The sequence below is a fragment of the Salminus brasiliensis genome, chromosome 2 (genome assembly GCF_030463535.1).
Source record: "Salminus brasiliensis chromosome 2, fSalBra1.hap2, whole genome shotgun sequence".
NCBI classification, from domain to species: domain Eukaryota; kingdom Metazoa; phylum Chordata; class Actinopteri; order Characiformes; family Bryconidae; genus Salminus; species Salminus brasiliensis.
In genome coordinates this window covers 29,618,044-29,633,649 of record NC_132879.1, presented here as the reverse complement: position 1 = coordinate 29,633,649, position 15,606 = coordinate 29,618,044, and the positions used below count along the sequence as shown (strand labels likewise).

At 40.2% G+C, this 15,606-nt stretch overlaps 2 protein-coding genes across 2 annotated transcripts in view; both read left to right on the top strand.

The window, feature by feature from the left end:
- The first annotated feature begins 584 nt into the window (after window positions 1–584).
- Window positions 585–7,687, top strand: LOC140549998 (transmembrane protein 80-like). Its single transcript, XM_072673791.1, has 6 exons — window positions 585–620; window positions 1,213–1,229; window positions 1,918–2,011; window positions 2,111–2,203; window positions 2,330–2,531; window positions 6,001–7,687. Exons 1-6 carry the CDS (start codon window positions 602–604, stop codon window positions 6,011–6,013), a joined length of 438 nt encoding a protein of 145 aa, XP_072529892.1. The 5' UTR covers window positions 585–601; the 3' UTR covers window positions 6,014–7,687.
- Window positions 7,688–9,055: 1,368 nt separating this feature from the next.
- eps8l2 (EPS8 signaling adaptor L2) overlaps window positions 9,056–15,606 on the top strand; it is a 38,751-nt gene continuing 32,200 nt past the window's right edge. Inside the window, exon 1 of the mRNA XM_072672339.1 lies at window positions 9,056–9,333. The gene's annotated coding sequence lies outside the window, so the exon portion shown is untranslated. The remainder of the gene's footprint in view (window positions 9,334–15,606) is intronic.

Genomic DNA, 15,606 nt, shown 5'->3' with positions numbered 1-15,606 from the left:
CATTAGCTTACACACTTCTGTGCAGTGCTCTCATGGTGCACCCTGACCCACCCACACACACACACACACACACACACACACACAGACAGAACAGTCCCAGTTTGTTGACAATAAACATGAGTCTCCCCAATGTAAGAGACTGGCGGAGAGGGGCTGGGGGGCTTCACTGCACAAATTCCTCTCTCTCTCTCTCTCTCTCTCTCTCTCTCTCTCTCTCTGTTACCACACACACACACACACACACAAACAGGTGTGCCTCCTCACAGCATTCTGACACATTTATCTTGCACTGCATTCCAACTAATTAAGACTGTGTGTGTGTGTATGTGTGTGTGAGAGAGACAGAGAGAGAGAGAGAGAGAGAGAGGTGGGGGGGGCTGGTTGTTGTGTTGTTTTCATGTTTACACGAACTCTGAGAAGGTCAGGTCCAAAATAAATAAACGCTTAACCTTTACGTTTACACAAAAGATAGATTGTTTAATAGGCCTCCGTTAACACCCCGTTTCCCCGTGCCGTGATAAGGCTCCTCTCCACTAGGTGGCGGTACAGACTGTTAGAAAGAGGGACTGAAGGCCGGGAGGAGAAGGAGCACAGAACCAACATGGCGATCGGGAGAGCAGGTACGCCGAGGCGTTGCTATAGAGACGCTCTGCTTTTTAAAATCTCTCTTTTCTGGACGGATCGGGTGATATTTGCTCTAACGCTAGACTTTATCAATGTCACTGTCCTGACATTAACGATAACGTTTTAAAGCTTGTATCCGACCAGCTGTAATACAACAGCGGGATCAGCGGCGATTTGAGTCTATCAGCTTTTATTTCATCTTTCGTTTTAAACATCAAGCAATATTTCATGCAAAGTCATTTTGGAGCATTTCTGTTGATCCTTTCATCATGAACGTTTAACACGATGGAAATATAACACCTGCCCGTATTAAAAAAAAAAAAAAATTAAAAAACACAAAAAATGGAGATACGTGTTTTTGCGCGACAACTACGATATATTGAAACTTAAAAGTATAATTAAATTATTATTCATTATGTTTTGATTAAAAAAAAAATGATGTGTGTGAAAGTCGCTCATGGCTCCGTTATATCGCCTCAATCTGTTGCTGACAAGCCTATGCAAGCCATAGCCTACACGCTATTTTATTGACATGTTTTGCCTTTCTTTAATGTATTTTGTATAATATATATTTTTATCTATCTTCAGGCAGAACTTCCAGTGCTGTATCCTTTTTCTAATGTCTGTTTTCTAGCTAAGTACACTTTGTGAGCAAGACTGTAACCATGTCCTGGGAGCTTTAAATATAGTACATGTAATATTAATGTTAGGGTAAAGCTATGTAATTAATTATGCTGTGCCTTTTGTCAGTGGACTTATATAGCTATAGGTAATGAGGTCAGTGAGACAAGTAAACACAGGGTATTGTTACTGACTATATGGTTAAGACTGGGCATAGAGTTGGGCAATACGGCAATATTTTATCATTATGAACTTCATTAGGTTGAACTATTATTTTCTGAGCAAATGGTGCATATCATCAGTATGTAAAGAACTCTTAGCTGCAGCCTTTAATAAAAAATTTACATAATTGGATGTTGGGCCAGTGCTGTATGCAAAACACTGAACAAAAATCTTTGTGCTCAGTATTTGATCATTTTTAAAATGTAATATTATTTTTTTTTCCCTTTTCTAGTTTATCAGGCAGTCATTGTTATAAGAATTGTGATATAAGTTGTTTGTTGTGATAATGTCCTGAAGTATCATGATATGTATATTTTTTTATATCTCCCACCTCTAAACTAAAGTGTGTGTGGGGGAGAGGATTACAGATTGAAACTTGATTTTTTTAATAATATAAAATACAAATGCATGTGAGATTAAATTTATTTAAGCCTTAACCCTCTACTGTAGCTTTCTTCTGTTGTCCTCCAATTCCTGCTATACCTCTCCTCATTCTATAGCGTATTCTACTTCATTTCCAGCCTTTGCCTGATCATCTACAAAAGTGAGTATGTTACAGAGTACACAATTAAGTCATTGTTATGACATAGCATGCATTTCTGTGGTATGCAAATACTATAGTAATATGTGTTGTGGGCTGCAGGCCAGGTGCTGAGTTACCCTGATGGTGATTTGGCTCTGGATGTGTGTTTGCTCCTACTTATGGCTGCCCTGGATGTCATCAGACTATACTGGGGTAAGTTAGGGCTGCCTAACCTGTGTAATGCAGATTCATTTATCCATGGATGTAGTGCGTCTGTAGTGCACCACCAGTATATTACTAATTCACTGCTCTCTACGCAAATCTCTCTGGCTCTGGTAGGAGTGAGAGGAAACCTGCAGGAGAGTGAGAAGTATATAAGTGCCAACCTCATCAGCACAGGAGCCACAGTGCTGCTGGCAGTATATTTCCTGGTGTGGCAGTCTTATGTGCTGAGAGCTGATGTGATCATTAACAGCATCCTGCTCTGTCTCTATGGCCTTGCTGGAGTAGTCAGCTTTGGAGCCCTTGCACGCTTCAACAGGTCAGTGGCTTGGTGATATCATTTCATGCAGCATGGTCAAGTCTTAGGTATGTATACCAGATGTTGTTAGAGTAAATGCAATAATCTAAACAAATTCAGGGAAGTTTCTGTATAATTTTTTTTTTTATCACTGAGCTGAAAACAAAGTCATTTTAGAGTGTTTCGATGTAAAATAGCCTCAAAAAAGTTTTTATATATACACATAATACATTGCCATATATACATATAATTGTATATATCGCCATAATTGACCGTAACATGAGTGCCTTAACTAGGCTGCATTTGGACCAGGATAATATGGCATAGTTATCTGGCATATACACCGATCAGCCAATCATCAACATTAGTAACTACCTTTTGGGCTGCCACAACAGATCTGACCATTCGGCATGCACTCCACAAGACCTCTGAAGGTGTCCTGTGGTATCTGTCACCATTACATTAGCAGCAGATCCTATAAGTCCTGTATGTTGGGACCTTTAGCATCAATGACCCTGAGGTGCCCATGATCATGTTGCTGGTTAACCAGGTGCCCTTTCTTCAACCACTTATCGTAGGCAATGATCACTGCATACTAGGAACATCTCACAAGACCTGCCTAATGTTTTAAAGATGTTGTGACCCAGTTGTCCAGCCATCACAATTAGGCCCTTGTCGAACTGGCTCAGATCATGAAGATCAGAATTGAGAATCTCGATTTTTCCAATGTTTCTAGCTGTCCTTGGTTTCCACTCCGTTTCCAAGCTAGTGTATTGTGTTGCTACTGCATTGGAATGTGTGAAAGTGTCTGTTAATTTCAACTACTGGATCAAATGAGTTGCAGTATTGTCCTTTGACTGACTTTTCCTCAAATTCAATAATAAAAAAGTTACACAATAATACTGGACCTAAATCCAGGCCTTACTTTGGAATTCAGTATGACTCCATTTATCGAGACAAGCAATAAGGTGTGGCAGTACAGTGTGTTGTAGGTGGACCGGCTCAGATCAAACTTGTACTGTTAACAGTGGCTTCAACAAACTTATTATCACTATTAATAGTGCAGACCTGCTGAATTAATACATTGTTATAGCGTAACCTGAGTAAGAGAACACATGTTTTACATGTTTAAAGGGTCCTTAGTCAGTGCACTCTGCTTTCGTCCCACAACCATTAAAAGGTCAGATATAAGTATCTCATTAATGAATACCTGATTTCAGTCTCTTTAGCCTCCTCAGTCAAATTGTGTCCTTCTCTTCACCGGTCACTGTTTTTGTCCCATTGTATTTGGGCATGAATGAAATCAGATCATTTTCTGTACATCAGTCTTTGGGCTTAAATTATTTACTTGCCTTTCATTCATGGGTCTTGTCACTTTATCTGCAGCCTTATGTGGGAGCACGGCTTTGGTGTGTCCATTGCTTTGTTCCTAGACTCATTAAAGATGCTTTTGTGCAGGGCATGACGGCATAGCCCCCTCTCCCCGTAACCAGACTGTGTTACAGCAACAACTCCTGTCCCAGCCAACATGCTCATGTGGGGCTCACTTAGGTGGAACGTGGGCTAAGTGGGTTCCAGGTGGGCATGGGCTCTGAGTGGGTTTGTACATGGGTCATTACTGGGTCCCAGTTCGGCTTTTCAAATAGGCCCCATTGTTACAGCCCACACTGATCTTACATGGGTCCCAACTAGGCTCCATGTACAGTGTATAGTGTACAGTTAGGTCCATGTTTAACCCATCCTGGCTCCATCACTGTCCCTGGTGGGATCTATATGTGGGGAACCCATGGACAAAAGTTTCTGGTTCTTAGTTGGGATATTTATGTGTTTATAAGGCCTAAAACAGTGTGATGAAATCTCCACACTATAACTCATACTGGAGACATACAGTTGGGGGGAAATTTAATTGAATAAAATGCAGACATGAAAAGATCAGAAACACAAATGTGAATGGGAGCTGAATTCAGAACTGAACAGTTTATATTTAAAGAGTTCAGTTTTAAACACTGCGGGGCTCACAGACTGGATTCACATCATGATTTATTGTTTGCTATAATTTGCTCGCTTGCAAAGATTGTTGTCATCTCAGTGTCATTTGCATTAAATGTTAGAATATTAGCTTAATTGATTTTTAGTTAATGTTAGGACTGCAGTCAGGGAATCAAGGTACATATAACACAGTGCGCTATGGCATTCAGTCACCAATATATTATGTTTAGTGGTGTCAATCGATTAAAAAGTTTAATCACACTAATTAAATTTATTAATTATGATTAATCAGTAAAAATGCTATCTAGCACATTCTTGAATGTTTGGGCGGCAAAACAAAAAAAAGTGTTGTATACCTAATGTATACCTAACTTGCTAGTGGCATCCATTTTTTTTCCTTATTTCAGTGTAGTTTTGAGAACTTTAGCTACGAACACGAAGAAGCTCGGACAAATAAGCTTTCATAGAGAAATTTCAGATGGATCAGTCATTGGGCTGAATTATGTGAGCTAAGAGAGGAGCTGCTGAGTGGGTGTGTGTGAGATAGTTATGAGATTGAATCCATATTTCAGCTTAAATAAACTGTAATCTACCCTCTAAGCTGAACAGTAGCAACACTGTGGTTACATCGCTAAATAAAACCACTAATGCGTCACCGTGCTCTGTAAAGAGAGGGACCTACAGGAGGAAGTTGGGGCCAAACCAAAAGTATTAAGTTTTACTTAAGGTAAGATTAATTTGCATTAAAGAACAGATTAAGGTGTTAAAGTTTGCAGATTAATCGTGTGTGTTTAACGTGTTAACATTAATGCCGCAAATTATTTTGTATTGTGATAATCTTTTCAAAACAGCTCAAGTGGTTAAGCAGTATGTCACTGATACTTATTCATTTTATTTTATTTTATCCAAAAGCATCTGGGCCATAGTGATCTGTTGCCCTTATCTTATCTTAAGACAATTTAGGACACTCAAGTCTAAAGAGCTCTTAGAGCTGTTGATGCTTAAATATTGATGTGAATTTAAATGAAGATGCCAGGCGAGTATTTGCTGCTCTACCAGTCAGTGTTATCTGAGACACACGGAGGCAAAGTGGGTTTCTGCTGAGACTTTTCAGAGCCATGCCCTCACCTTACAGGCATTATTGTTTCTATGTGGGTCATGAAGCTACTTGTAGCCTGTCTTTGACCTAGTCAGAATCTAGTTTACCAGGTTTACAAGGTACAGACTGTAGCAGTCAAATGTGAAGAAGAATATTTATTTAGGTTTTGGAACCAAATAATCAGATAATTAATAACTATTTCATTGCCTGAATCAGGAGTGTTATATGAAGGGAAACATTAAACTGTTTTTTGAAAAATCAGTGATTTAGGCCTCTGCACAAAAGAAACCCAGAGAAACTGTTAATTGTCAGGGTAATAACTTCATTTTAGTTACTTAAACAAGGATGGGGAATGTGTTACTTCTGTTCACTTTGTGTCTTGTTCTTTCTTGTGTCTTTCAGGGCTTACTCATGACCCAATGGTGTTAATATACATCCTTGGCTACAGACTCCTTTTGACTTATGGACTACAGGCTCCATAATGCACGACTGCTCTGCTGCACATCCTCTGACTTACCAACCAGAATCAGCTTGAAGCAGGAGAAAGTGTCTCAAGTGATCAGTTGCTATGCAATGAACTAGTATTTGTATTCAGTAGTGGGCTGGTTCAAACTACTGTTTCATTGCTTTGTTTTTGGGATGTTTGGAATTATTATGATCAGTCTAGTTGTGTATTCTCTTTTATTTTTAAAGCATTTGTCTATGAAGATGGAAAAACCCAGTGTAAAAACAAGATGAGCTGTAATTATAATTGTGAATTAGGCAGCAAGTAAAATTCGAGCAACTTAGCAAGGGCCAAATTGTGAACGCTAGATAACTGGGTCAGAGAATCTCCAAAACATCAGGCAGGTCTGGTCTGATCTCAAAGAAGAGAGACATTGCCTCTTTTTCCGATGCAGCATCGCTGGGCAACCAAAGCTCTTAGAGGAAAGTGCTGTGTCCCCGGCTCTGATGCATTGGCCAGCAGAGAACTGGAGAAAGTGCCGTCAACCCTCCCTGGAGAGATCAAGGCCAAGTGTGCTCTCTTGGGGCTCTCTCAGGGCCCCGGCTGCTGATGGTTAGCAACATGACCAGGATTCGAACCAGTGAACAGCACCTTACTCTTCTGGACAACCTGGGGCCCCTGTAAAAGAGATTTTTAATCTCAGTGTGACTACCCTGGTTAAATAATTACAAGAAAATGACATAAAAGAGACTTGTCACTGTTATCTCTGAACAAAGCTACATGGACAGTAAAAAAGCCCCAAATGTGAAATGTGTAATGTGTTTTGAGGTCAATTTGTTTTAATTCTTGACAATGTAGGACAGTTAGAGCTTCAATTCCATAAGATTTCTGTTATGTTTAGTTTTCTGGTTCTGAGCTTTTCCAGCAGAGGGCGTGTGTATGCTTATATAAAGAGTGTTGGATCAGCATGTGTCTGCTGAAACCAGGCCCTGCTGCTCCGTAAATCACTAGCACGTCCAATAACTAATTTGATAACCAACTGCATTCAAAATTCAACATGTATTAGAAAACAGATTTACAATAAGGTTACAGTCATATAGTTCTATACACCTCTCCACAGTAATGGTTACTGTGGTGGACTTTGTGTAAACTCAACCTTTACATAGTGAAGAGCAATGACTCATGGCTGACCTCTGCAGCTGTTCCTTATTCATAGCTGGTCAAGTTAATGATCTCCTAAACCATTAGTTTTCTAAATGAGTCAACTTGTCATGTAATTTAGCAAAACGTCTGAGCACACTGTGTGTGTGTGTGTGTGTGTGTGTGTGTGTGTGTGTGTGTGTGAGAGAGAGAGAGAGAGAGAGAGAGAGAGAGAAACAAAAAAGACTGAGAGAACAGGGTGAAGATTTGTACTTATTAGGATTTTTTACTCTCTGTTTGTCTTATGAAGTTGCAGGCCTGAATGTCTTCAGCCTAGGGGTCAGTCTTTGCAGCCTCTGTGTTCTCCAAAGTAGCGTTGTTCCACCCTGTTTCTCTAGTTATACTCTTCTCTTTGAAGCTGCCTCTCCCTGTCTGTGCAGGGTTGCTCACCTGGCTGAAAAAGACAGCACAGTCAACAATTGGTTCTCCCTAGTAACATCTAAAGGGGCATTCATGCTTTATCTGATGATTCTTAATAAATCAGCTCAACACCGCTTCAAACATTCTACAGTCTGTACAACAGTTTCACAGAAAATCACATATTAGTAGGTTTGACTTTTGATTGAGGTTTTCAACTATTGATTGATTTTTAATAGTTTTTATTGTACAGCACTCTAATTATGTACTAAACCGATTGGTTTGGCTGAGAAATGCAAATGAATGCAAATGCCAAAGTCCTTTGTGCAAATGTTGGGGTCTTGTAAAACAGCCCAGCTGAGCTATAAACAATCCACCCATCTCAACTGCCTCCTTTAAAACTCAGTAGCATGTCTCCATTTCCTACGCCCCCAAAACGGAACCATCAACAACATGCTGAAAAAGCACACCTGAACTATGGGTCAAATGTATGCAGGTGTGACACCATTAAGCAGCATTAAGCAAACCTAGGTTACTTAATTCACTGATGAGTGTGTCTTCCACAAAAGAATGCAGATGAGAGACCCTCTGGTCTCGCACCTGGTCGTCCAGCATGGTCATGCTGGTTGTGTAGTATAACAGCATCCAGCTCACAATGAAAACTCAACATACTGATGCTGTCGTGCAAAATGGCAGCTTTAGAGGAGAAGGAAGAACCAATGAAAGCCCAGGATTTCTCAGTTGAGCCAGATAAATGAATCCTGGACTTGATCCTGTCCGATATGGGGAGAGCTGAAGGACCCTGTTTTGGACATATTTTAATCTTTTGGGCTTCAGTTATGTAACCAAGGCTGAACCTCTGCTTTGTGAAATACCCTGTAGCTTTAAAAGCACCACACATGCTGGTTTTGCTGGCAACCAGGGTTTTCCTTTTCACAGTAGAGTTTCTCAAGTTAGCAAGAGAACTTAAGAGAACTCAAACTGCCCAATATGAGAGTTAATAATAATAATGCGTAATCTTATCTTAAAGTTATTTGGCTTTCTGAGTAAATGTGCTTCCTGAAAAACACACCAGCTTACTAGCTAGCATTGACAAAACAACACATGGCCAGCTATGTAGGTCGATGCTGTTTTCTATTGGGCTTTTTTTATTTATTATTATCTTTTTTTTTTTTTTTTTTTTTTTTTTTTTTTTACTGTGTTAAAATGATTACACACTTAGTAAGCAGACAAAAGCAGACCTCTTGACACATTTCCACACAGAGATAAAGGCTTTCCTCTTATATAATATGGTCAAATGGCTCCTGCCGCCCTTCCCAAATGTTGTCCCGTTGTGAAACGAAGCTCCGCCCACCTCTCGCGCCGCAGCTCCTGTTACCCTCCCCGTCTGTCACCTGTCACGAAGGCCCGCCTCCTTCGCGAGTCCACACACACACACACACACACACACTAACATACACATACCTTTCCACACACCTGCTGGCACGACCTCGCGCCCCCTCACTGCTCTGTGTGTTCTCTGAGCGCTCGAGGCGCCGCGCGTCTCCTTGGCTACTGCTGTCACACCGAGAGCAAAGTTCACCTCAGAGCCCTTCAGCATCTAAACACTGAGTCATGGAGGGGACGGCGGCGTGACGGACTCGCCTGCTCCTTTGGTTCTTGGGGGGAAAAGATACATACAGGACGGAGGAAGGGACACTACTGGACCGGAGCTGTGCTGTTTCTCTGCTCGGGTAAGACACTCTCTGCGTTGTCCTCAACGGTCTCAACAGTGTCAGCTGGGAGCGACCTTCTGGGCGGTTGTGTGTGATGTGACCTCAGGGGAAAGTGCTGTAAGTGATGGGAGAGTGTGCAGGACATCACCTCTGCAGGTCTCTTAGGCTCGTCCAGCACAGAAAAGAATGCAGCAGCTGGTCATTTGTGGTGGCTGATGCTGCTAGGCATAGTGAATGCTATGTCTAGCAGCATCAGCCACCACAAAGGCCTCCTAACTCTGTGTAAGCTTGACCACTTAGGCTGCATACGGATATCCAAACATATGAGACATATGTTTCATCCAAAAGTTGATAGCTATCTTGTTTCTGTTAATTATCTGACATAAGTTCCTTCAGTGTGAGACAAAACGGCTTCATTTTAGCCAGTGGAATATTGGTAGATAGATCGGTAGATAAACGTCCTCATCATTTAAGTGGATAAGCCTGGAGAGAGACACAGGAGACTCTACCATCTAAAACACCAGGCTTACCACACACACACACACACATAGTGAACCTGCTGACTGGAGAGTCTGGCTGATTCATTTCAGATGACTGAAAGGTCTAAAAAAGTATCCTAAATGGAGGTGATGTATGTTTTCTGGGTGGTGGCTAATGACATTTTCTGAAGCCCTCACAATGGGCTGCAGTCTGTTGCTGCCAGACCACACCAACTCCGCAAACACCAGTAAATACCACGTAACTCAAACGTTTTGGGGCAGTCTAAGTCCTCCACCATTTACATTGTTGTAAAACGGCCTCCATCAAATGTTCTGAACGTACTCATCATTCACACTGTTCTCACTTACAGGCATTCGTTCGATTTATTGGTCCTTCTTCTGAGCATTATAAAACACCAGCAGGATGAGAATGGTGTTTGTTGGGTTGGTGTCTTCTGGCTGCCTTTCGTAGCCTCCATGCTGTCTTTGGAATCAGTGGGATGACTGGCCGATATGTTAGCCCGGATTTGGCCCACCAAAAGGCTACTCTAACCTCACACCCTCACGCAATGAGATGGCACACATGGTTTTGGAAAGATCCTTAGAATTGTCTTAAATTTGTTCTTGAGAAAAGTCCTAACAAGCAGTTTAACCCCAGAACTGTTCACAGCTATGCTCTTTTAATGATGAGTCCCATGGTCCCCATAAAGTAAACACATCCCAAATAAGAAAACTCTGGCAGATATCAGAATCTTTGTGAGAACTGTAGATTTAGGAGGATATTTCTTGCTAATTTCTTAAGAACGGTTGGTGTCTTAGGCCCACTGCATTTTGGACTGCATTTTTGCATTCCTGGCTTGCACTCCGATGACACTTACTTTAGCCTGGTGTGCTTATTTGACTGAAAGGAAGTTTATAGTAGCTGTCTTATCTTTCTGAGAGTGAGGGGCTTACCTTTGGTGCACCTGTCGAACAGGTGACATTTATGACCTGCACACTTCCGCTTCATATTCCCCGGCCTTCTCACATTCCGTTTTCAGAAGAGCAGACACAACAAACACACTTTCTGTCCAGAATCATCATCAGTAGCGATACAGCAGAATGAAAGCACTTAGTAGGCCATTACGGCTTTCAGTCCTTGTATGTTTGAATCACTCCTCAATGCTCATTCTTTTGAAGGGGGCAAAGCTTAAACGGCCATTATCTCAGCCTGCTCATCTGTTTACTGAAGCTTGCACAATGAAGTCGAGTCAATAAAGTGGAGCTTAGCGGAGTGGTGACAGCAGAGAACACATTTGTTTGTAGCTTTTCATGCTTGAAAACATCACCATGGAGATATCGGAGGTCTGAGTTTGCTCAGATGGGCCGTGCTGGTTGTGACATGGTGTAAATCTGTGCAGGAATCTGGATGTGAACACAAATGTTGTACAGCAAAAGTATGGGCACCCTTGGCCAGGTGACATTTTTTGTGTGTTTTTAGTTTAGAACTGGTCAACACAGCCACCTGTAGCTAATCAGACATAAAGCAACACAATATTTTCAGCTGTTGCATCTTTACTTGCTTCTACATAAGTACCATATTATGTTACCAAATAACATAAGTAATAAAAAAGATCTATCAATTTGGCCTGTGTCCTCAACCCAAGACTTGAAGTATGCTACAAAACATCTGGACGAACTCGATTAGAGCTGTGTTGTAGACTGCTGAAGTCAAAATAGAAATGTTTGGACACAATCCGCAATGGTACGTTTGGAGAATTGCATTTTATAACAAGAACACCTTGCCAACTGTGATGCATGGATTTGTCATGTTGTGTTGCTGCCAGTGACATTGGCAGTATTGCATGGCAGGAAGGAATAATGGATTTCACAAAATACCAGCAAATCCTGGATACAAATGTCAAACCATTTGTGAAAAGGTTGAGGCTGAAAAGAGGGCGGCTTCTACAAGAGGATAAAGATCCAAAATATACCTCAAGCACCACATTGACTTAAACAAGCTGTACAGTTAGGCGACCCAAGAATATCTTATAACTACATAACATCTTTTTAAAGAATAGTTGTATTTTGTATTGTATACAACATCCTATACATTTACAAATATTATCTGTAAATTAACATGCCAACTGTTATTTTAAGTAATATGCCAATAATTACAAATATAATTTATTTCTTTTTTACAGAAAAAAATAATATATGATTGTAATGGAAAATGCAGCTAACTATATAAAGTTTTTTTTGCACACACTATTAAGAAAGGTAACATTTATAGGAATCCAACATCATTGCAGTGGATTTGATCATTTCTGAACAGGTTCCATGTATCTAAATCAGCTGTGCTGGTTTAATAATACACTCTGACCTGTAGGGTTTGTTGTTCAGTTCAACCTCTGAGTAAATCCTACATCTTTCCCATTGGCTCCTGGCACCATCTGTTTGCATACTGGGCGTGTCCTCCAGCCACTGACACTCACCGTCAATGTGTTATCATTTCTCAAAGGCTACACTTTTAATGGGTAGCAGTGAATGTTTTTTATATACTATTGTTGTAGGTTATAAGAGCAGGTTGCTGTTTTTTTTTGTGGTGTTGATTTTCTTCTGATGTTCATTATTGTGCTTCAGCTGATTTGTTAAATATATAATACAGTACTTTGCTTTACTAAAATGTCCTGTAATTAAACATGTGGCTAATTATATTAAGGTTTATGTCCACTATGAAAAATCTGTAAAAATGTATGGTAATATAATGTGCATGTGACATTACAGTGTATTTTTTTACATTTGGTAAAAAAGAAAGCCAAATTAAAATGTATCTTCTTTCTATAACATACCTGTGAAAACACCTGCGAATGTAACCTTGTACTGAGTGACTACTGCAGTTCACAGCAAGCACATAATGCATAACTAGCTCATACGGTCCTGAACACTGAGACCAATCAATTAACTCTCATGTGAATCATAAACACCAACCTAAGAGAACCCCTGGGCCGGCTACACACTGACAGCGAGGGGAGGGGCGGGGACATATATATAACTGATGCCAGGAGCGAATAGGAAAGGAGTTTTACTTCTAAATGTTGCACTCTCAAACCCACTGTACAATGTTGAAAAACAGCACAGCTGACTCAGTTCCATATACTATAGAAATAAGTGTTTTGGCTGATACATCTATTTATGGCATTATAGTTGTCACAGTTTTCCACTGTAAACTTTAGGGCCCTTTTTTCCTTGTAAATTCACTGTAAATATTTAAAATGACTGGCAGAAAAGGCTATTAAACAAAAAACACAAAAGATTCTAGATAAAAACACCTTTAATGTACACATCCTTTTGATACAGATCCTGTATTTCAATATAAAAAACTATAGCAGTCAGCATATAGACACACTCAACAACACAGTAACTAGTAGCTTTCCCTCATTACTTAAACCACTAAAAAACAGCCAATCAACCATTATCTTGAAGTGTAAGAGTAGACACAAGAGAAGGTAGCCTGGGGGGGATGTTGACACACTGATGGTGAGTGAGGAGGGAGGATCTGCCCAATATCCAAATAGTTGTTGCCAAGAGCCAAAGGGAAAGGTGAGACTTTTAATCAAAACTTTAAACTTCCCTGATGTTGGATTTAATGTTTTCTAAATGAGTTCCATGTGCTGCTTTAATAATACACACTGACCTGAAGGGTTTGTTTGCGCAGTTCAACCTTGTGCAGTTCAACCTACAACTTTCCCATTGGCTCCTGACACCAGCTGTGGTATACTGGGTGTATCCTCCAGTCACATTTGACATCAGTGGCCTTGGCCTTAGTGATCATAACCAGGCCTTAGTGTTCTGGGCTGCATGCTGGTGTTCTTTCTTGTGCTGCTACTGGATTTTGTTTTGTTAGTGTTTGATCGATAGTTGGTTTTGCTGCAGATATTATGTTGTTACTTTATTGATGGCGTTTCATTGTAATAACTTGATAAAACTCTGTAAACTAAATCATTTTTCTGTAGACCTTTTATTGAGTATTTATGTACATGTATTGGTTTTCCACTGAGTTTGAGTTAGGATATTTGACTTCTGTTTAGTGGGTTTTTTATTTCATTTTTTTTATTTTTTTATTTTATTATTACAGTGTAAATAAACCTCATACAATTTGTAAATTTACACATTAAATTTAACTTAATAAATTACTATTTATTAATTCTCCTCTTATGGTAAGAAACAGATGGACACATGGGATGTGGAATGTGGATGTACAAATGAGATTATATATTTAAAAAAAAAAGAAGTTAAGTCCAATTTTATTGCTGGTTGTGCCGTACTGCTTTCTATTCATCTAAATGTGTAGATTTCTTGATTACCAATGTAACTGATAATAACAGTTCTCTGAATTAGTAAAGAGGAAATTTGAATCTTGTGGACAAACATCATTTTTTATTTTAATTTATAACGATCAACTATTATATGTTATTTGTCACATGCAAAGTAACATTTCAAGCCTTTTGTTGTTTTGCTTTTGATCAGCACAGCATAAAGCCCAAGACATTCAGAAATCAACATTGCAGATTGTTAGAATGTATCATTTTAACTGTTATTCAACCATGTGTCTGATCCAGTACATGCAACCACAAGCATGAAAAAAGGGCTAGTTTGACAGTTGTCTATAAGACAGTCTTAACACCTTCCACCAGGAGGGTGGGCCAGAGAAGGTCATCACTGAAAAGGCTGAATGTTTTCAGAGTGCTGTATCAAAGCATATACATGGAAAGGTGTCTGGAGGACAAAAATGAAACAATAATATTCAAGAAAAGTCCAAGATGTTTGAAGCCTAGTGAGAGGTTTCCACAGTCTGTGGTTTGGGGGAGCCATGTCATCCTTTGGTGTTGGTCCAAAGACACCACAGCCGTCTACCGGAGAGGCCATTAGGTGCTTTCTCAGTCTGATGTCATTTCAAGACTTAACTACTGCAACTCCCTTCTGGCCTTCCTACTCTTCCTTTGCGCACCATCAGGCCCCTGCAGTTGATCCAAAATGCAACGGCATGGGTTGTCTTCAACGTTTCTAAGTTCAGCCATGTAACTTAGCCATGCTGCATTCTTCTCACTGGCTTCCTGTAACTGCCCTCATCAGATTCCAAACCCTGGCGTTGGCCTACAAAGCCAAGAGTGGACCACCTCCTCCATACTTGATAGTAATGGTCAAAAGTCGTTCTGTACCAAGAGCACTTGACTATGACTCGGCTTGACCCACTATCCTTTAAGATCCATGGAAGACAAGCATCCAGACTTTTTCCTGTCCCTATTCTGAAGCAGTGGACTGTTGTTGTTTTTTTCCTCCTGGGTGGTCATGTTGTAGAGTCACTTATTGTTTTCAAATACAGGCGGAAGACCTAAGAATGCTTGGGCAAAGAGTAGTGCTGGTTATTGTGGTATTCTTATTGATTTTTGTGTTTGGAGATTTCAAACTTCATCCTTTCATCTGCTGACATTGCTTTATAAGGACTTAGCACCTGCCCACAGTACCATGGGTTGCTGACCTTACTGTGCTTGATTAACCAGCCAACGCTTTGGACCTCAACCCCATAAATAATACATGGGGTATTGTCAAGAGGAAGATGAAAAGAATCCAATCCAAAAGTACAACAAAAAAGGGCTTGAAATATGCCTCTTTATGTCTATGAATTCTTCTCTTGGATTGAGAACACTTAGTCTTGTTTTTGTGGGCTGTTTGTGAAACTTCAGGTAGAGTTTGCTTTGTATTTGTGTGGCTAATGAGAGAACTGAAAGACAAAATGGTGATGTTCTATCTGTTATTCCAATAGAAATGG

Excerpts from the sequence above, each read along its gene's own strand:
- LOC140549998 (XM_072673791.1), top strand. Across the intron at positions 2,012-2,110 it reads TTGCCTGATCATCTACAAAA|GCCAGGTGCTGAGTTACCCT; the intron begins GTGAGTATGTTA and ends TGTGGGCTGCAG. Across the intron at positions 2,204-2,329 it reads TGTCATCAGACTATACTGGG|GAGTGAGAGGAAACCTGCAG; the intron begins GTAAGTTAGGGC and ends TGGCTCTGGTAG.